Below are 21,156 nucleotides of genomic sequence, written 5' to 3'. Positions count from 1 at the left end.
TTGGCTGGCTTGCCAGAAGAAGCCTCTTCGACCAAGTCACATTCTGTGACAGCCAAAGACCTGCAACGCAAGGTCAACTGCAGAACGGCTTGCAGGCAAGATGCTCTTGGCCAAAACACTTACCAAAATTAGGTGTTTATACATTATTTGAACTTCTTTAAGATTTTAAGATAGCTTTTTAAATTAGTTGCCACTTTAAAAACTTATGAACATTTTTAATAATTCTATTAAAAGTAATTACTAAATTTTCTGTGATTAACTTTAAACGAGATTAAGAACAATTTGTTGTTCTTATGCTTTTTATTTCTATTCAGACCTCAACTTTTAAATCTCAGTAGTTAAACTTCCACTTCATTTGTGGTGAGCAACAAAAAGCGTCCGAAAACCTCTAAAAAATGAAAGGCCCCCAAATCGCAATAAAGTGTCATTCAGCAAAGGCTTTTCCGCTCTCTATCCAGTCGAATAAAAAAAAAATCGAAAATATGAAATGAAAAACTTAATTACACTATTAATTAGATATGGTGGCCTAGGTAAGTGGCTTTTTGTTCTTTCGAGACTTGTTTTTCCCGCTCGAAGGTTGCCCAAAATAGGGTTCGGGGCTCTCTAGACTGCGAACTTTTTCGTGATTCATCGGCAATTGGCAATTGCGTAAGATCAGCGCGCAGAGCAGAGCAGATCGAGCTAGTTAGTTAGTACAATTAAAAGTAAGCTAGTAAGCTAGCCAAGTGGAGTGCGCGCTCAAGTTGAACACACATATAGTTTTTTTTTTTTTTTGGAGGCACAACAAACGAGTTCAAGTCTGACTCAAAAGGCCCACTCAAATCTGAGCTGGAGTGCTTTTCCAGATTGGAGTGAGTCTTTTGGTTTCTGGGTAGACCGTAGACCGTCAAGTAATCGCATTCAACAACAATTGCAGCCAGTTGAGGTTGAAGCGTCTGGTTGAACGGTTGTTGTACTTGTCTGGCGATCAGAGAAGCCCAAGAATAACAAAAGTGAATCAAGAAGTTGTATTATTATTATTATTATTATTACTATCCCATTTGTGTTGTGTTGCCATATTCGTGTGCTCCATTGTCCCGGGAAAAGTTAAAAAAAAAACAAAAAAACATCTGAAGCAATTGCAACTGCAACATCAACTGTGCAACCTCAACTGTGAAGCTTTTACCCGCCCGCTATTTTTGGCGGCCTATTGGGCAATCGCCATCTCGCATGCGACTCAACTGCTTTATAGGCCATGCAAATTTGCGGCAATCTCCGGCTTTGGTGTTGTCGCTCCATTTACTAGCATTTTCCTACGAGTATGCCGAGTATTGGTAAAAGTAAACAAGCGAAACACGAGTGCAACGGCAGCGGCAATTGCCAATAAAAACGAATTGATTGTAATTGCTTCTTAAGGCGAAAAGTGGCGAGACGCGTAAAACGCTCAACCGCACGCGGTTTTTGTTGCCTTGTCGATCGGTTTCAAGTGCATGAAAGTAAGTAAGTGCAAGTGTTAAGAGAACGAACCAACCAACAAATAAACAAACAAACAAACATTGCAAAAGGTCGAGGCATAAATCAAACACACGTAGTGGGAGTCGAAAAAAAAAAGGAAAAAGGAATCGCTGCCCGACAAAACGAAAGGAGTTAAAACAAGATTTACCAGCTGCAGAAGACACAGCAGCAACATGTTGCCGAGAATAACTTTTGTGTTCATCATCATTTGTGGATATTTATTATATACTGGTAAGCTGTGAAGACAATCCCACGAGCCATAAATCAAAAATTCCCACAATATTTATGTGGCTCGCATGCTAAGTAGAGAGGTTACTAACTTACATGACTTACTGCCTATGCAGGGTTGTCTTTTAATACACTTTTCGAAACAAGACATGAAAACATAATATATTACTTTTGTTACAAAAGTTGCATTTATAATGTCACCCTTGTCACAAACCCATAATTAGAATGTCTGAGTTTGACTTTGAGAAACATAATCACTTTTGCCAATATTTAAACAGGCGACATTCACTTTAAACGAATGTGCAGTTTTGATTATTGATTATCGAATTTGAAAAACTCAATTACTCAAGTTTATATTGGCATTTGAAAATCAATCATTTAAATTCTGCATGCCTGAATTTTTCTATGGCATTTGATAAAGCAATTGATTGCTTAAAGATATACAAGCAATACATCTATATTGTCATACGTATAGAGTATTGTAAAAAGTTACATCCACAAAGGAAAACATATTTTATGGTCACAGCAAGTAGACTGGCTTGGCACAAGTTGTTTTGAATTATTTGAATTTCGAATTACATGCACAAAAAATGCCAGTTAAGCGCAATAAATTCAAGCAGATTACACGACATTGTCGTCACATCGACGTTCATACGTGTACTTCTTACTGTGATGGTTGCCTAATGAAAATCTGTTAATATATGTTATGAAAAAATAATACATATAAATAAATCATAATGATAAAATGGAAAAATGTACTCATGTTTGTTCTTAATATGGCCTGAATAGACAGTTTCTTTTGTCTGCTGCGTTTGCCTTTTTGAGTCTATGTTCTCTTAAACAAGATAGCGAGGACCCACTGTACTTTAGTGCCTCATTTCAGGCGGAGGCGGGATGCAGCCAGCTGCGTTGAGGCAACCCAACCGCCTGCCTTGATGTGTCAAACCGCAAGCTGACAAAACCGCAAGCCAAAACTGCGTTCTCAACGCAATTGCATTTTGTTTTATTTGCACTTTTTTGGCGTGTCTGTCGGTCGGTCGGTCGGTCGGTCTGCTGGCTGGCTTTCCATCGGGTGGCCATAGTTTTGGCCACTTGGCGCATGCGTAACTTTTTTGCTGGCGCTGGGAAGAGCCAGCCAGTTGCAAAATGCGCAGTCCGACACGACACCATGCGAAATATTCGAGTGTTTTATTGGCCAGCGACACACCGCCAAAGTTCAGGTTATTTATGAACGCGGCGGCATGTTGCGGCAACAGCAAATGATGCCACATAGAGATGTTGATGCCGCCTGGGAATACTTTCCAAATTCTGGCCAGACGACTCACGGCAATCGACATTCGCCCAGACAGGAAAGTTCTACCATAGATGGCATCTGACATTTGCATGGTTTTGAAGGTTGCTCAAGTCCGCACCCCGAAAAAAAAAAATATATGTATATATCTATAAATCCACAGCCAGATGCTGCACGACATTTTGTGTGGCAAATGCAAAAGAAAAAAGACTAAACCAAAATAAAAATTTGCTCAGACAATAAAAAGGCGAAATTAAGCGACCGAAGCGAAGGCTATGCGAACCAATCCGCCTTTAGCCGTCTTTTAACGTCTGCCTTCCGATACACCACATTTACCTTTTTGCCATTTCAATGAGGTGCGATTTGTGCTGGCCTCTAATTACCAGTCAGTCACTCTGGCATTGTGTTCGATTATTGCTTGGATTTTCATTTTAATAAACCTTTCATGTCAAAAGTGCTGGCTTACACTTCTAAGCTGGCCTAACGTAAAGCAAATGTCAAATTGTTCACAATGGCCAAGAATATCGAGTGGAAATAGTACTTAATATATTCATTTTATTAAAGTAAATCCAGAAATATTTCTTATAAATTTTTAAAATAATATGCAGCTTCAAAGCTTAGCTAAATCTACGTAGTCAACATATCGCACAATCTATTTAGCGACGGTACAAAAGTGTGTGCCTAGTGATTCCTTCTAACTACCCCCACTACTTCATGTTTCCAATCTAAATTTCGAAAGTTGCCAGTAATGGCTGCGATGGCTTCTCCTACATGAATGGATGCAAAAATGCGCCTCGGGGCCCTCTAGTTGGAGCCCATCATCCCGACGAATGGCTTCCCACTCACATTAACCGCGCCAAGCATCGCCGCATCCGTCTGTCGGTCACACAAATCAGTCGCGAGTTGCAGCCAACGTGGCGTATACGTAATGCATGCAACTAACTGGCAAATAACCTTTCAGCTGCTGTTCGGCACATCCGCTTTGGGCAGATTGTCAGATGTTTTAACCATAGCCAAGCATTTGCCATTCGAATGCAAATGATTTTCAATTATTGCGAGAGACTGGCACAGATATGTATTTATGTGAATGACAAAACTTAAAATTATTTCAATATGTACACATGTTTTTATGATAAATATAAGCGGTATAAGTTATAGGAAGTGTAACTAGCATCTTAAGTTCTTGGCTGGAATAATAAATAATTATTGCTTTAAGAAAGTAAAAAATACGTTTTAACTATGTGCATAACTATACAGATTATGAAACACTATAGTAGAGTTAGTGCACCAGTTTTAAAAGCCAACAATTTTTTGATCTAGTTTTTGATAACACGGGTCTTATATATCACACTTTTTCAATTAGGCATTAAAACCACAGTGCGTTTTTATTATCTACCCCATCTCGGATACGTGTGCATAATTGACCAATAATTTGCAGTGTGGGCTAAAAGCTGCCAAATAGTTGCGAATTGCCAGGTGGAGGAAATAACTTTGCACGCAAGCATTTCGCATTTTTGTGTATAAATTAATTGATTTATATGCATGGCTAGCAACAAAATACAAATGCTCTTGCGGAAAACAAGACAAAAAATTTGACCCAATCCGGTGCACGGTGCACACACAAAAGATTTACCTGCGCAAACATTTTTGCGCGTAAGTCAAACATTTGGCACACATGAGAAAACAATTTATGCGGCTGTCAGCCAACACATTTGGCCAGGCCAACAAACAACGGCGGACCGCCCAGCTGACAAATGCAAATCTGTTGGCCAAGTCAACGGTCAACAAAGCGATAAGTTTGGTAAAAAAAAAAAAGTGGAATGCCCAGCTCAAATCCGATTGAGTTTTTTTCCCCATTCGGTTCACAATCTGTCACATATATCCTTTCCTATTTATGGATACAAATCAATCAACAACTTCTTTCAGAAACATCATTGTATCTGTCTTAAATATTCAATTTCTATTTAAACATCTTCCTAGTGAAAAAAATCATGCTTCATCCTCCATAGAATCCCATCAAGGAACATCCATAAATTCAAACTACAACATCCTCGTCGAGATCCCACAACAGAATCCATTAAATCGCTGCTCATGTTAATGCTCTGGCATAATTTTCAATTAAAATGAAATTTGTTTTGTGTGCGACAAATTGCGGAAAAATTCAGTCATTTATATTTATGAGATATGCGACATGAAAAACGGCCCAGGCGGCCACGAAAAGCGTCCTCCTGCCTGCCTCACCTTATTTTTGCCCAGGATGTGGGAAATCGGAGCGGCTGGCAGGTTGGGAAAACTGTGGAAATCAGTCGCGGCTTTTCAATGCAATTAACGTGGAAAAATGCATAATTACATATAAAAGCTTATTAAACCGATTTTGTAGCAGACAACCATGAGATCAGCTCGTTTTTGGAGTGAGTTGATTCATTGAAACGGGAAATTATCAATGGATGTGCTCAACATTACATGCATTTAAATGCGGATACCACCTATTTTTTTTTTTGATGTAGTAATATCGTAAATACATAGCTCCATTGATTGCTTGCAAGTTATACGATCCAATCGTAATGTTTTCATGTTTTTATGTTTTCAAAAATGACTGATTGTATAAGCAGCAGAAAGTGAAACCCTTCCTCGAGCGAAATTCCCAATGACGCCCACACCCGAATGCAAATTTATAGTTGTAATAAGCCGGCAAACAAAACAGCAGCCCAACAAGCTGAAATCTTATGTAAGAAGTTTGCAAATTAATCGCAGCGCGGAGTTTTCCTATATTTGCGTTCGGATCTGACCACCACCACCTCCCATGGAATCTGAGCCTAAAGCCAATATCGGCACGGTTTCGTTTCTGCACAGAAAGAAATAAATAAGTACAATTTGCAAATCTCCCAACTATTGGCCAACAAATGAACATTTTAAATTAAAATTGCCTCAATCACTTAACTTTTTTCTTCAGTGCAATAAGCACCAAGCCAGTCAGCAGTTAACTGGAATATTGGTGGGTGTCTTATGGCCAAGCGATAAAGTTCGGGAGACAACGAGATCGATTCTAACTGTGCTCCGTGTATTAAATTTTATTTGGCCATTCGAATTTAAGCCAAAAGTTCTTTGGCCTAAAACGAATTTAGACAGGGTTTTTGTATTTGTAGTTTTTTTTTGGTCATAGCTAACAAATAGATTTTCGGTTGCGTTCATAATTTAACCATGCAACAGCAACAAGGGAGTGGGTTTTACAGGGGCATATCAAAGTATGGTATGCTATAGTTTAGTATCGTATATCGTTTGGGATCTGAGGAGGTAGCAAGCAGGGTGGACTGGCTAGACAAAGCGCCTTTGAGCTATTTGCGGCCATTGAAAGCGCTGTTGCACGAACACAGCCGGCAAAACTGAACTCGTTCGTTTTGTGTTGGCATTGTTTTAGTTGGCTCTTGGCTCAGAGGTTTGGCCAACCGACAGACCGACCGAGCGACCGACGCTTTATGCAATGCATTTAGTCAATAGATTAAGGAGGCTCGCTACTACACATATACGAGTATAACTCTGAATATATCCAGATTTATATATTTAGATGTGTGCAACAAATCGTGACTGCATGAGGTTGCCGTTTAAATACACTGGCGATTCGGCGGCTAGAAAAAGCAATTTTAGTTCAGATTTCTGTCTCCAATTTTTAAGGTGGAGCTCGCGACAATTTTTCGCTGACTTTCAACTGAAATCTAGCTGCATTGATTGTGGAGACAGTAATCTAAACAAACGATGGGATAATTTTGGTTATATTTGTTGAAATTATCAACGAAAGCTACTTCATAATATCGTCAATTTTTCATAATTTGTAACATGAAATGATGGCTTATTTAAACAGCCGGATATTCGTATTTAGATAATTTACCAATACCAACTAATTTTTAACAACCGGATTTGGGGTAATCTTTTTTTATGTCTACGCTTTATTGTACCTGCCAAATTTAAAGCACATTAAAGCCAATATCTGGAGAAAAAGCAGTGTTTATGGATTATTTTTAAGGCCAACCATGCTTAATTTGACTGTGGCACCACCTGGCAGATTTATGGAAATGTCCCTGGTCAACGCACAAAGACATAAACATATACATATGTATGTATGTAGACATATAGTATGGCAAACGCATCAGGATCGGCACCACATGCAACAGGAAATTCATTTACATAATTTTTGCGTTTGGCCATTTCGCATCCTTTGCGCTTGACTGGGCATTATCCTTTTAATAAGCGAGTGGGCAAGGTGGACGGGTGGAGCCAGGCGGCAGGCACATGGGCAAGCCGTGTGGATAATCAGCCTATCAAGGATTCAATTATATAATGAGCTTAATTTATTTTGCGCCGCTTTACGCCGCTTGCCACGCAGCAACAAGGACAGCGGAGCATCCTCCTTGTTCCATCGGTCCGATGATGTTCATCATCATCATGCCAACTGTATTATCCTCGTTAATGTTGCTCTTTTCCCCAGTTGTTTTTCCTCCTGTCGCTGGCTGCTTTCGGTGACATGGAAGGATATGCCATTGCCATCGTCTTTTGTCCCCCGCTTTCCTTTTTTCTGGTCAATGATTTATTTTCACTCAATTGTTGCTGGGCAAAGTGGCCCCCCGCACACGACTTCGCACTTCCTGGGGCTTGACTTTTTTAACCCTTTAACCGATTACGCTCAAGAAGAATGGTTATTGTTAATGGACCTTGTGACTATTTATGGCTGACACTAAGGTGTATTAAGCGAATAATTTATTCAAGATGGTCGCCTTATTGAAGAATTGAGCTGCATTGCTCATAAATTTATAAAAAGCGGTTGGTAGTGAAGTAAATCTGCACAGCATGAAAAGTTGAAGCGAAATAATTAAGGTGCAGATAGGTAGAACTTCCCGTGCAATTACTATACTGAGATGGGGAAAATGTAATTTTAAGTAAACCCCATAAATCAAAACTATTTCACAGATTATCTCATAGTGTTTGCAGAAAGAAAGAAAGCACAAATCGTTTGCTTTTTGCCTAATTTAGATGCGGCAACCATCATTTCCGGCACTTAAGCAATTTAGTTCCTTACCGCCTGCTGTCTAACCTTCCACTCCTGACAATGGACAAAAACATAAATAATAACAATACCATTTAGAGGCGGATAACCGATAAAGCCGTAAGCCGCAAAACAGTTTAATTTATGTGCAGCCGAAACGAACTTCGGCAGTATAAGGTACCAAATGAAGTCCTATTACCTGGCTCTAATCATCCATAGAAAAGACAAAGCCTACAAAGGCAACAGGCCCAAAAGAGATGTACCTATGCCGATAAAAGTTTTGTGGCAATTTGATTTATGTGGCGGATTTTTATCAGACGGCGGACTGGAGGATCGGGTGCTCGAGCTGTGGAAAAGGTGCCACATTCAACGGCAGGCCGAACCAAACAATTACAATTGTGAAATGCGTTTCTGTTTTCTGTTTTGCTATTTAATTTCCCCTGCACCTTCCACAACCAAACAGCTGCTGACTCAATTTCGCGCACACACAACGAAAGGCAATTACTTTAATTATGCGACTGCATACAAAACCAAAAAACAAAACCAAATCCCAATCACAGGGGCGATGACAAGCCAACCAGCCCAACCAAACCGAACCGTACCGAACCGAACCAAATGCGAACCAAGCAAAGCGCACCAAATCATCAGATTGGATGGAGCAACACATGAAGGATGCGGGATTTGGCGTGCTCCGCCGGAGGAGAGTGGCAGCAACAACGTCCGTTTGGCTCAGTTTGGATTACCTAACCGGCGGACAGACAGACAACCAGCTAGCCACAACGCCTGACGTGGCAAAGGGGTGTGCCCCATGACGACGCACTCCCATCCGCCGTTGTTGTCCAAAAAACACCGAAAAAATTAAATCTTTTTATGGCTACTCTTTATACCCTGACGCAGGGCATTACAATTTTCCGTGAAATTGGTCTTTCCAGTTTGATGTTGGTGATAAAAATTATACTAGCCATTAATTACACTATGGATTTCGGTTTATTGGTATTAAAACCACTTCATAAAAATATTATACATTTTTCTCAATTATATAACCAAAACGAATGAATATGTAAGCAGCATTCGACTTTGAGTACCCATTTGATATCACTATCTATCTCATTTTCGAGGGTATACCATATTCGAATTCAAATTGAAATTCTTATTTTTCGTCTCACGCACAAAACTTTTCGACATTAGGCCTCCAACAAATGCGTGGCTAATGGACCTGGCCACAGTTATAGATATCGAGATTTATACTCGAACGCGGACACATGAATGTGTGAATAATCGGGCAGTTTTTACAATTTGTCGCTGAATTTGCAGCTGGTAAGACTCACCTCAACGCGCGTCTAATTACACATTGATTGTTTTTCTTTCTCGCAGTAATTATTTCAGTTGTAATAAATTTCGTTGCTATTTTTGCGAAACATAATTTTGCAATTTGTTTGGCGGTACCTCGTTGTTAGCTGGCCAACTGCCGCATATGTTAGTTAGCCTCTTAAAAATTAAATTTATAATTTTATGCTTTCTGCATTCGATTGGTTTTTGTGTGGGCGCCTGGCTGGCTGGATTTCGCCTAATTGTTTTCTGCTCTTTGGGGAGTGTCCTCTGCGTTTTTGCAGTTAAATTGTTCGGTTTAAATAATTAGCAAACCTGTGGCCAACAAATTTCTGCCTTTTGATACAACTGAGTATGTAAATGGTATATGGTTTGGTCCATTATCTGCTGCATATACATTGCAGAAGCAATTTAGAAACTCGAAATAGTTAGATTGTTGCAACAACCAAATTACAATGAAAATTTTGCGTTTGAAGCAACTGTTTTTCAAAGAGTCTAAACACACAAAGTCTCATATGAAAATTGATGTTTACAAGCTTTTCGGAAGTTTCAACTTAAAACGTAGTTAGATCGTTTGATTGATTACTTATCGATTGGCACAGCTGCACTTGGCTTGCCTTCCCCTTGTCGAAAGTTTAACGACTAAACCCACACTTGATCCGTTTACTAGATGAAAGGCACACATGTTCGATGCAGTTCCAGATCGTTGGCCAGGCTAAATCAAACATTCGACTCAATTACACAACCAAAAAAAAAAAAATGTATATATATATAAATAACAACATACAATTTCGGAACAAGGTTAAGGTCAATTACAACCAGGCATCAATAAACAACAGCGACAACTGCCATGTGAATAAATTTCGCACGAAATGTAGAATATATAAAATAAAGAACTAGTTTTCTCACTTCTTACAGTTGCAGTCACAACATGAAAAAGTTTGAGAGGTTTTTTAAAACATTACGGTTTTTACTTAAAAGTCCTTCTTAAGTATAAATACTATTAAAATATGCTTAAAATGTATGTAAAATGTTAAGAAATTTACGAATTATTGAATATTTAAAGCTGCTCTCGATTAGAATCGCGAACTGAGGTCCGTCCGTATAAAAGTCATGATCACATAGAACTTTAAGACTTATAAATCTGGAACTAAGCATACAGTATCTAAACGCCTACGCAAGGAAGTTTGTTGAAAGCTAAAATCTGTCTGAAGCACCCACGCATCTATTTGGATATGTGTAAATGTAATTTGGGTCAGATTACCAATATTCACTCACGTGACAAAAGTTGGTAAAATCTTAAAAAAAAAATTAACTAAAAGTTCACTAGAAAAAGCAGTCTCCTTGGTAAACGCATTCGATGTTTGTTTGATTTCAAATTGCCTACCGAGATTTTCAAGACCAAAGCTTATTTAGCATGGGGCCGTGTGAAGGAAGCAGAGCGGAATTGCAACCTCAAAATGCATCAAGTTTGTTAGCTTAAGCAACAGGTACTACTTATGCGCTCAAAGCCCAGTCATGCTTAATTAAAAAAAAAGTATAAAACAATACATTTTTATTGAGCAATTACCGCAACGTTCTCGAGTTGGTGGCAGATCTTTTCTCACTGCAAAAGAAGCGGCAAGGTCAGCCACAAAAACGGCAACAACCGCACGAATCTTGTCATCTGAAGCAGCCATAACATTAATCTGCACAATCAACTGCCAAAACGAACAGCTTCATACACTTGGAATAAAGTTTCCGGAAAATATAAATCATCCACACAGAATACGTATTCCCAAGACAATCCAAATTCAGTATTTTCTTATCGTGTAAGAGAACAATTGTTGCAGCACCAAAAACGAATCTTAGAGCTCAAAAGCGGGTCAGATACATCTGAGGTTAAAGGTAAACCCGACGGCTACTGACTCATTAACTGGATTAGGGAGTGGTTTATGTACCATCAAGCAAATTAAGTTTGTATCTTGACATTAAGGCCAATGATTGGCATCGCCGCTAATTGTAGTACATAGACTTTAATGTTTTTCCCCCTCGACGAAACCTTGAACTTTGCAGATTTGTTTACTTCGACTAATTGGTTGTGTTATTTTCTTGCAGATTGCCATGAAACAGTTCGTTCCAAGCGAGCCAAACGCCCACGAGCTCCGGAACCGGTAAACTTTGAGCCGGAGCCGCAGCAGGATCTGGAGAACGATGAGAATGGCAGTCAGGAGAAGGATCTTCCGGAGATACCGGACAACTTTCTTAGCCCCTCGGTTCGGGAGTATCTCGAGCTGGGCAAATCCATTCCCGGTGGGTAATGGATTTTTGGAATTTCCAAACATACTAATACTTTGCTACTTAAATGGTTCATCCCAATGCGAGTATGCATGCCCGGAGAGTCCATCAATTAAACATGACACAACATCGAAAACAATGGCAATGGTCCTTTGGCGGAGTGGAATATTCTTCTTGATCATTTTTTTTTTTCGGAGTAGTCGGTCTGAAGATGGGGCAGCGAAATGCATTTCGGTGCCATCAGCGACAGGCCAGAAAAAAGTGCACGATTTTAAATTATTTTCGGACGAGCGCGAAATGGATATTTGGCACAGAAGTGCATCTACTCGTAAATTCATTTATTAGCGCCAGAGAGGCGACTGAAACCGGTCGAGGATTTGTTTATGCCCGGTTTTATTTTTGTTTCCATTTTTTTTTTCGGTTGATGGGGGGAGAGCTTCAGTTTTTTTTGGTGACCCCGGGGCAGCGCGCCTGCAGTTGACACTTCTGGGAGGTAGGAGTGGCTTTTTTCTGCAGTTTTCTTTCAAGTAAGGTTGGATGAAGTGAAATTGATTGGAAACCCCACGGACTGCGTGACATGCAGTTTGTTTTGGTTTCGGTGACTCGGCGGCGGCACACTAATTGCAATAACAAAATCATTTGCAGGTCGTCCTGGCGTTGACTATCCCATACTGTCGGCGGTGCCGTACACCAACTTTTACTGCGACGAGCAGGAGTATCCTGGATTCTTTGCCGACATGGAGACAAGGTGTCAGGGTGAGTTATACTCAAACAAAGATATTTTCAAATTAAAAAATATATATATATATAATAATCTGTACTATATGCTCTACAGGCTGGCATTACTGCGACATCGATGGACGACAGGCCACGTTCCTCTGCCCAAATGGCACACAGTTCTCACAGGCGGTCTTCGTCTGCGACTGGTGGTTCAATGTGCGCTGCGATCTCTCACCCCGGCTGTATGCCATTAACGCCCGGCTCTATCAGCGCCCCAAGGTGAATCCCACTCGACCACATCGCATCATCACCAAACAACTGGTCGAGGACATCTTCACCTGAGCACCGAGTGATCTTCCCATTAATAAATGTATCTTAAGTTTGCCTATTAGTTAATACATTACTATTTGCTTTTATTATGCGGTAAATTCAGACATAGAATCTAATGGTTAAGTGACCATTTTTGAACAAGTTAATGCGCTATAGTCCTAAGTCGGATGATTTGTACAGGTTTTCTTTCTTGCTGTAAAGACTTTGATATATTTCCAATAGTTTCAAAAGACTTGTAAGAAACGCGTATACAATGCATTCAACAATCCAATGTTCTGCAATTTGTGTGCTCTATTTTAAAAATAAATATAACTTTCATCAGCTCTACGAGAAACATTTAAGTTACTTTAAGCTAAAATAAACATTCATTTGAAGTTTAAAAAGTTTGTTGTACACTTCATATAAATTTTTGCATACATTCCATTAGTAAAATGCATTTCTTTTAGCGTAAAAATTGAAAATTTCTCATTTAAGTTTTGTATATATATTAAAGTTTCAGTACCAGATCTAAAATAAAATTATTTTTAGAAAACGAAACATCTTTTTGTTTGCTAATATGCAGATTAGGCGAACACGCCATATCTGGTAGCCTAAAGCCAGGTTCCAGTGCCTTTATCCTTCATGGTTCCCTTTTTTTCGTCGTGCTTATAAAATAGGGATTAAATAATTGATACAGCCAGCTAAGCAAGTTGTATTGAGCAGTTAAAATGCTCGATGCTCTTCGAGGTTCATGGTGTTATTTTCATCTTGGAACATCCACATACAAGTAAGATTAGAAATTTAAACAAATCAATTGTTAAGAGAGTTCTTGCTTGCATTAAAATCAGTAAAAAGCAGCTTTTATCTTCTTTGAGGTTTGTACTCATTCTCATTTATAATAGACTGCCTAGTTTTAGGAGTAGAGTATAAATCTGAATCAAGGTGTAAAGTGTGGCATACTTTTCTTCCCTGCAAGCAGCTGTGATGCAAGCCAAACCAAAAACACGCCAGACAAAAGCTGACGCCGCAAACAAGTTGGCCAAAAGACGTCATCCGCAGCAGCATCAACGTCAGCAATGGCAGCGAACGACTGCCAGGTCGAAAGCACCAAGAAACGCCGCGAAGAGCAGCGGCCAAAATCGTGCAGTGCCGAGGTGCTCGGTATGCGGCTCAATGGTCTAGGGGTATGATTCTCGCTTTGGGTGCGAGAGGTCCCGGGTTCAAATCCCGGTTGAGCCCGGCTCCAATATTTTTAACTAGCTTGTGGCCAAATTTTTATAGCCACGGCCTAAAGTTAATTAAACAAACAAACAAAGCAAAAGATACCACCGCCGCGAAATGAGCGATGTGAAAATGCAGATATTGCAAGGCATTTTCTTTCGGCCGGGCCAACAAATAAACGACGTTGCACAGATGGCAACGCGTTGATTGGATGGCAAATAAAATGAAGTAGCAATAGCGGCTTACTGGCGATCAGAGATGGGAAATATCGTAAAATGTGTTGTACCTGTACCCAAATCGGGCTTTTTTATTATGGGTACTTTTTCCACATCTTGGCACATTTTGAATCTTGTTAAAATAAACATTTATACAATGTGATTTTACGTGAAAAATATCTATATTTAATTTTAAGAAAAAGCGTTCTTACTATTTACTAATACAAGGCGAATTTGATTAGAGATATCCTGCAAAATTACGTTCAATGGTAAAGAAAATGAGCTGTTGTAAAAGAGTTTTGGCTTATGACCATCCTGCATGTTGGCAATACCAATCAAATTGTTTAAAAATAAACATATAATTATCAAATAAATTTGGCATTATCAAATGTTGAACCATTATTATGCGTTTATAATTTGTATAATTACTTTGTTTTAACATTGTATAAACACATTTGTTGCCTCAGAGGCACAGCACCGCATGTAATGAAAGGCAAAAGCCAAGCGTATGGCTTTTCGGCTAATACTCGTATTACCACCAACTTTGAGCCAAGCACATGCAACTACTTGTTTTGGGGCATTAGCGATTGACTTGGCCGATAAGTCTTTGTGTGTTTTATCGCCGACAATTGGAAAATTGAACAATGAGTGTCGCTCTGAGCCCGAATGAAAACTCGAACTCCACGCGAACGGAAAGTGTGAAAGACATAAATTTAGGCCCATGATGTAACCCCTAAGCAAACTATTTCTTTCGGATCATTTCCAGTTTATATTTTTGTGGGTAAAAGCAGGCACAAAGCCATCTGCCAGCTATAAATATGATTTGGCTTAAAGAATAGAGCCATCATATTTTGTAATGGCCTTACATGGCCGTCGCAGCGAATTATTACCAAATCCAGAGACAGCCAAATGCATCGCCGAAAATAAAATATAAATAAAAACTACTTTCACTAGCCGGTCGCGGTGGCATCGGAATTAAAAATCACCCAGCAATATATGCAAGTTTTTTGATCCGCGTCCGCCATCTGACAAAAGTGCAGAGACTGGCGGTGGCCTTCGCATCGGGACGAGATGATCGGATCGGATCTGCAGCTGGCTGGAACAAGACGAGATGGCAACAAGTGCGGGCCAGTTTGAGCCACATAAGCAGCACATATCGTTAACTTGGCCAAGCGAATTCGGTGGTAAAAAAATTTGCCCGATGCAGGCTGGACACCAATCCACGGGAGATCAAAACACCAAAATCACTTCTGGAAATGGTTTTTGACAAATAATTTTATATGTTTAGTGCAAATTCTTAAAAAAATATGTTTATTATTAATCTTAATTAAGAAGTAGTCTAAAGGAATGTCAATATAATTTAAATTCATTTAACCTTAGTTTGCGATTTTTCATTACTAGATTTTTAGCTAATCGTTATTAAAGGTGTGTCTTAAAGAATTAAATAAAAAATGTTTCCTAAAATTCCTTAAAAACAAATGCTATTCGATTGACGCTAAACATTTTCGCATACCTTAGCCATTTACAAAAGCATCGAAAGGAAAAATATGACAAACGGCTATGGAACAAATCGGACTTCTTGCCACAGCATTGGCGAACGGAATCGGTGGCGTATGTGTAATATATTTCGTGTACTTCTTAGCAAACCGGCGCACGAAACACAGAGATCAATCCCCAATGCAGTTGAACAAATCACGAGCAGCAAACTGCTGTTAAAATGTTAAGAGAAGTCTTAACCAGATCGACTAATGATTCGGTTAGAGACCGATTGCAAGACAGGTGTGGTGCGGTTCCATAGTTGTTGTTAATGACTTTCGGTGGCGGCCTCAAGAGTGCAATGGAATCACATTTAATGGGTGCCATAATACGGAGCTCAGCAGGCTCTGGGCCTGCTGATCAATTGCCCGTTGTCGGCCAAGTGAATGTCATTGGCTATTGAAAGTGAATGTACATTGCCCCCTGGTGAAAGGATCACTCTTTTGGAATGGGGATCCCCACTAATGAGGCTCAGGCGATGGGAGGGTCGAAAATTCTCAGCATCGTTCATCTGCCAACAATGTTGCAACAATTGCACTGTAACAAATACTCTGTATAAAGTAACAATATGTTCAAATTGTTCCATTATTTTGAAGTTCTTATAATTATAAACAATATATGTAGTGCATAAGCAAGATATATGTAGTAGAAAAAGCATATATGGGAGCTAAGCTCCCATATTTCTAATCCTAATTTCGGTTAATTACCGACTTTATACGATTTTTCCCTACATGTACCCCCTGAGTTACAATTGTGCAATAGGGCCAGAAAGCAGACAGCGCCTAATTTGCCTATCAATGCTCTTTTTCAATTTACGTGAGGGATTGCGGCATCTTTGAGCGGCTATGAAATATGAGAACTCACCGCTCCAAGTCACGCAATTCAAGTGTAAAATTACATTTTCTTCATTCATAAAATGCAACATGTTGCTGCTGCTGCAGTTGGCAGGGAAAAGCGTGAGCATTTCCCCTTCGTAATGAGGCAACCACAATGCTGTTGCGGGTGCATCGGAATGTTGTGGACGGTTTTGTGGCAAGGAAGGATCGGGGAGTAAGGTAACCACGTCGCTGGCCATAGATGTAATACCAGAAGGCGTGAAAAGTCGGTTATTTGGTCAGTGGTGGGCAACAACCAGGCACAACAATCAACTGACCAACACCCACAGACTTGTGCATAAATAACTATATGGTTAAATAAACTAGTTATCTTTGAAAACCACGCAAGTGTGTAACAAAATATGTTTTGAACATTTGCAAATAATATGTGAAATACACAACCAATGGCCATTAGAGGTTAATCCTCTAAGACTCCATAAGATTATTAAACGTCCCATTATGTCTCAGCCGGAATGTTAAACCCTTTCTTGAAATCTGAAGATTACGAATGCGTCCATGAACACCTGCAGTTCATTTATTTATGGTATTTGCTCTGGAATATATGACCATCTAAATGCAGCTTTCTTGGCCCACAAGCAGTAAGAACAAATAGATTTAAGATCTTAGCCAGCTGCAGCAAATCATGCAGCCAAGAAACTAAGGCGATGCATTTTCAGTTGGTAAATGACAAACGCACCTAGCTGCAGCAGTCCGGCGATTTAGGTGGCTAACAAACCATTACACGCATTGTCAAATTAAGTGTAAATAACTCGGTTGTATCAACAAATAAATCATGGCACTCAACAGAAAAACTCTGTTCGCAGTCACTCAGGCGAAGAGCAGAAAACAACAGGCAGTTAAATCGAACACAAAACGGCAGAGAGATGGTTGCAGGGGTAAAGTGCATTTGCATAATGACAATGCAATTTCAAATAAACGCAGGACACATGTCAACGAATAAATTAATTTACTCTAAAATTATTTATGCAGCAAACAATGTGAGAGTAGCCCTCCGTAGCACTGTACGAAATGTAGCAATGGTTTTTTAAACGTTTTCATTTTTTTTTATAATTTTAAGCCATAAAATGTACAATTTGAATAATATTCGCATAAGATCGTGGAATTTCCTAAATGTTACAAATAAATTCCGTATTTAAGTATCCGAGTTTTTGGTCAGTGCACGTACCGATTTGAAACGACACGCACACGACATCCAGCGTACAATGGAGGCCAGACTGGGACACATTGGTCGCTTGGTCGGTTGGCTGCTCCGAAGTGAGGATTGAGGTTGGGGTAGTGGGAGTGGGAAATGGGCTGCGGGTGAGCCTAATGAAGGAAGTATTTGGTGTCTGCCGATGGTGGAGTGCACAGCCATGGACATGGAGACATGTTCACCCGGCACTTGCAGTTGCACCTGCACACCTGTGCCAATGGACGCCTACATGGATTCAATCTGGTTTCGTCTAGTCTCGTCTCGGCATCGTCATCTGCATTAATTGTATGGCTATGAAGGTGCTCTGATGACTATGGCTCTATTTGCCTAAACTGTCGGCAGACCGAAACTTAAATAGCCAACACAGTTTCTTCTTCGAGGGTAGTGGTAGTGGTAGTGGTAGTGGCGTGTGGCATGTGGCATGGAATGGACCTTTCATCCATCCACTCTTCGACGGCCGGGCCACTTTTCAATTATAACAAAAACGCTCAAACCCTCAAAACGAATGGCAAACGCAGTGCGCGAACGAAACTCAAAGGCGTGCAATTTGAAATGCCAATTGATTTTGCCCCGGAATAAAAAATATGTACATTTCTGCCGGCAATCCCGGCGACTTGTTTAGTTTGCGGTTTGCTGGCACCAACAGGCGGGCAAAAAGTGCTGCAATTGAAACAGAAAATGAACTGGAAGTGGCCACCGGAGATGGGTCAACGTTCAAATGGAACGAAGATTAGATACCCTCGAGGTAGAATTGTAATTTTAAGTTAGGACCTTGCTAAACCGTTTCCTGGGCTGCACTACAGTCAATTAGCTGTGAATTGGTCTAAAATCGTAGAATTTAAATAGGAGAAAAATATGTGCAATTTAATTGAACGAAATAATGTTGTATCTATTTAAATCTAGTTTTCTGTACTATAAAGATGCTGGGGATGCCATCCTTTAAACGGCAGCACATCAAGTAGACCAAAACAAAACACCTAACCCAAAAGAACCATAATCATCCAGTCAACGCAAACGAAAGTCAGACGCAGGAGGAGCGATCCCAACAACTACTTTTCCACTCTCCACTCCCAAAGATGGTTCCATTCAATTGCTCTTTGTACGATTCATGGCGCGTGATTTTTGCAACTCGTGGTGGTCGCGGCTCTTTGCCAGCTACTATTTTTAGCCAACATCGCAGTATCCAGCACCCAGCATCCAGCACCATCCTAGCAACGCCAACTGCTCCTGTCCTGCAACTCCTCCGCATCCGGCTCCTTCCTGACCAGCCGCAAACATTTTAGCCAGAAGCCGCAGCTACAATGTTGACAACGTCAACCCGTGTCCGTGTCCACATCTCCGCCGCCTTCGTGTTTCCATGTCGCCAATGTTTGTCCACAATTCAAAATCATTTAAGCGCGCTTTCTGCTCTGCTAACTGAAAAAAAAACAAGAGTCGCCCCTTTTGTGTGTGTACGTTTCCTTCTGTTGGCCGTAGTTTTTCCTTCTATTTTTCCATCGCTTTTCTTTTTATGGATTATTTTCACGCCTTTGGCACTTTGCATTTTGCCTTTTTGCGGTCTGGGAAAAAAAGAGCTGTGCTGCATTGACTAGCATATTTCTTGCGCCCGGGCTTTATAATTGAAAATCCCACAAAGGTGTTGTCGTTGCTTTGTGACTAAATTGAATTTAGTGATCGCTTTTTTATCGACCATTTCTAACTAAAAGCCCCCCCCCCCACACACACACTGACATACCGTGTCTATAACATAATGTTTTTTGCCACAAAGTGCCTTTGGGCACTTTCTAAACCATTTTTTGGCACGTGCAGTGTCCACTTTCTGGACACACCCACCAAATTGACGAAGTTCCCCTTCATGAGTGCCCCGGGGTGACGGCATTCAGCCAATTGCACAGACAATAACCAGGAATAAACATATTTCGGGAAGTAATTTTAGGTAGGTCATTTATATACGATTCACTACACTTGATGACTATAAAAAACGGATCTAGCACTCCCAAAAACCGTAGTATAAAACTTTTCTATTTAATTATGAAATTAAAGAGGATCACACTTCCATAGTAAGCCGGACTTTTTTCAGGGTACAAAGCCTGTCTGTCACTAACAATGCCAAAAGTTACACATCCGCCCAGACAATCGTCCATATAATTCGACCTCAAACACTTATCATTCGATTTAATGATTGCACTTTCATTTGATTGGCTCGCGGAGCTCATTAAATATTTATGGGTGAACAGACGAATTATAATTTCTGCATTTTCATATTTTCAACAATTAAACTTGAAATAAATTCGCCTGCATTTTTCTTCTGAACTTGAAAAACTTTTGCCTTATGTAAATGCTGGGAAAGGAGCGTAAGATATAAATAAAATGGAAAGGGGATTAATCTCTCGACTTATGGATGAGGGTGAGTTAAGTCAATGGGCCAAGCAATGCGTGCAACGCCAAATAATTTCATCAGATAATTTATAACTTTACTTTAATTAAATTTTACAGCAGCTGAACAATGGGAGTGGTTCGCCCAATATATCAAAAATACAGCAGGGAAATAATTTTAGAAAGATATATTGAAGATGGAATAAGTAGGATTGTGCATTGAAAAAATTAATTTTGATTTTATATAAATTAATTATAATTAATTAGCAAGCTATATCACAATATTTAAAAATACATATATCCTATAAACACAAGTAACTATTGAAACCATATTTACAGTTTTGAGTTAGTATAGTCTGCACCACACTCACTGCGATCGCGTGGTTGCCGAAATTGAATTGTATTTTTTGTTTATAATTATGTGGGATGAGCTGATCATATTTTGTGGTTAATTCGCGAGCGATGGAAAGTGCAGAGGTGAAAGGACGGACCACCAACGGACCGGTGAAAGGGATGAGATATACGGATAGGCAAATAGAACTAGCCCAAACCCTCAGGCCTGAATCAATTTGAACATAATAAGATGGTCACCCCGGTAATTGGCCGTTAATGGCTTCATTACAAGCCGCAAGACGGCGAAAACGGTAGTTAGAGGCAAGTCTGAAAAATGGTATAAACAAAGCAAAGTTGAGACCTGACCTGCGGCAATATAATCAGTTGAAAACCCCCCCTTGAAAAGCCCACCATCATCGTGAGTCACAAGCACGCGACTTGGTGGTCACAAAATCGTCTGGCAGGGAAAAAGAGTGAAGTTGTTTTGGAAAAAGAGCGTTTTGACTTGGCAAAAAGAGAAACCAGTCGAAGAGGCAAGCAGTGCAAGCAGTGCAAGTAGTGCGGCGCCAGCGATCAAATAAACAAACGCGCAGCCGCCAATTCACGTTTAGTTTCAATTTGAACGCCGCGCATGCGCGTGTACCAAAAAAATTCGCGCTTTGCATCGCTTTTTCATCACAGTTTTTCGGTTCGTTTGATGA

General features: G+C 40.0%; 3 protein-coding genes and 1 non-coding gene across 5 annotated transcripts in view; 3 read left to right on the top strand and 1 right to left on the bottom strand.

Annotated features, from left to right (window-relative positions):
* qin overlaps window positions 1-21,156 on the bottom strand; it is a 59,111-nt gene that overhangs the window by 7,746 nt on the left and 30,209 nt on the right. The gene's annotated exons all lie outside the window — the stretch shown is intronic.
* On the top strand, window positions 935-13,241 carry CG14301 (uncharacterized protein). The gene is made up of 4 exons (NM_142477.3): window positions 935-1,725; window positions 11,478-11,672; window positions 12,303-12,413; window positions 12,493-13,241. Exons 1-4 carry the CDS (start codon window positions 1,668-1,670, stop codon window positions 12,717-12,719), a joined length of 591 nt encoding a protein of 196 aa, NP_650734.2. The 5' UTR covers window positions 935-1,667; the 3' UTR covers window positions 12,720-13,241.
* Window positions 13,854-13,925, top strand: tRNA:Pro-TGG-1-5 (transfer RNA:Proline-TGG 1-5). Its single transcript has one exon. It is a non-coding gene; the product is annotated as a tRNA-Pro (tRNA).
* CG14304 (uncharacterized protein) overlaps window positions 21,065-21,156 on the top strand; it is a 28,527-nt gene continuing 28,435 nt past the window's right edge. Inside the window, exon 1 of one of the 2 annotated variants that reach the window (NM_142474.4) lies at window positions 21,065-21,143. The gene's annotated coding sequence lies outside the window, so the exon portion shown is untranslated. The remainder of the gene's footprint in view (window positions 21,144-21,156) is intronic. The other variant, NM_001260254.1, reaches the window with a different exon arrangement.

Source organism: Drosophila melanogaster, chromosome 3R (assembly GCF_000001215.4).
Source record: "Drosophila melanogaster chromosome 3R".
Taxonomy (NCBI): Eukaryota; Metazoa; Arthropoda; class Insecta; order Diptera; family Drosophilidae; genus Drosophila; species Drosophila melanogaster.
The sequence above is the reverse complement of the archived record's forward strand: the minus strand, read 5'-3'. Positions and strand labels throughout refer to the sequence as shown.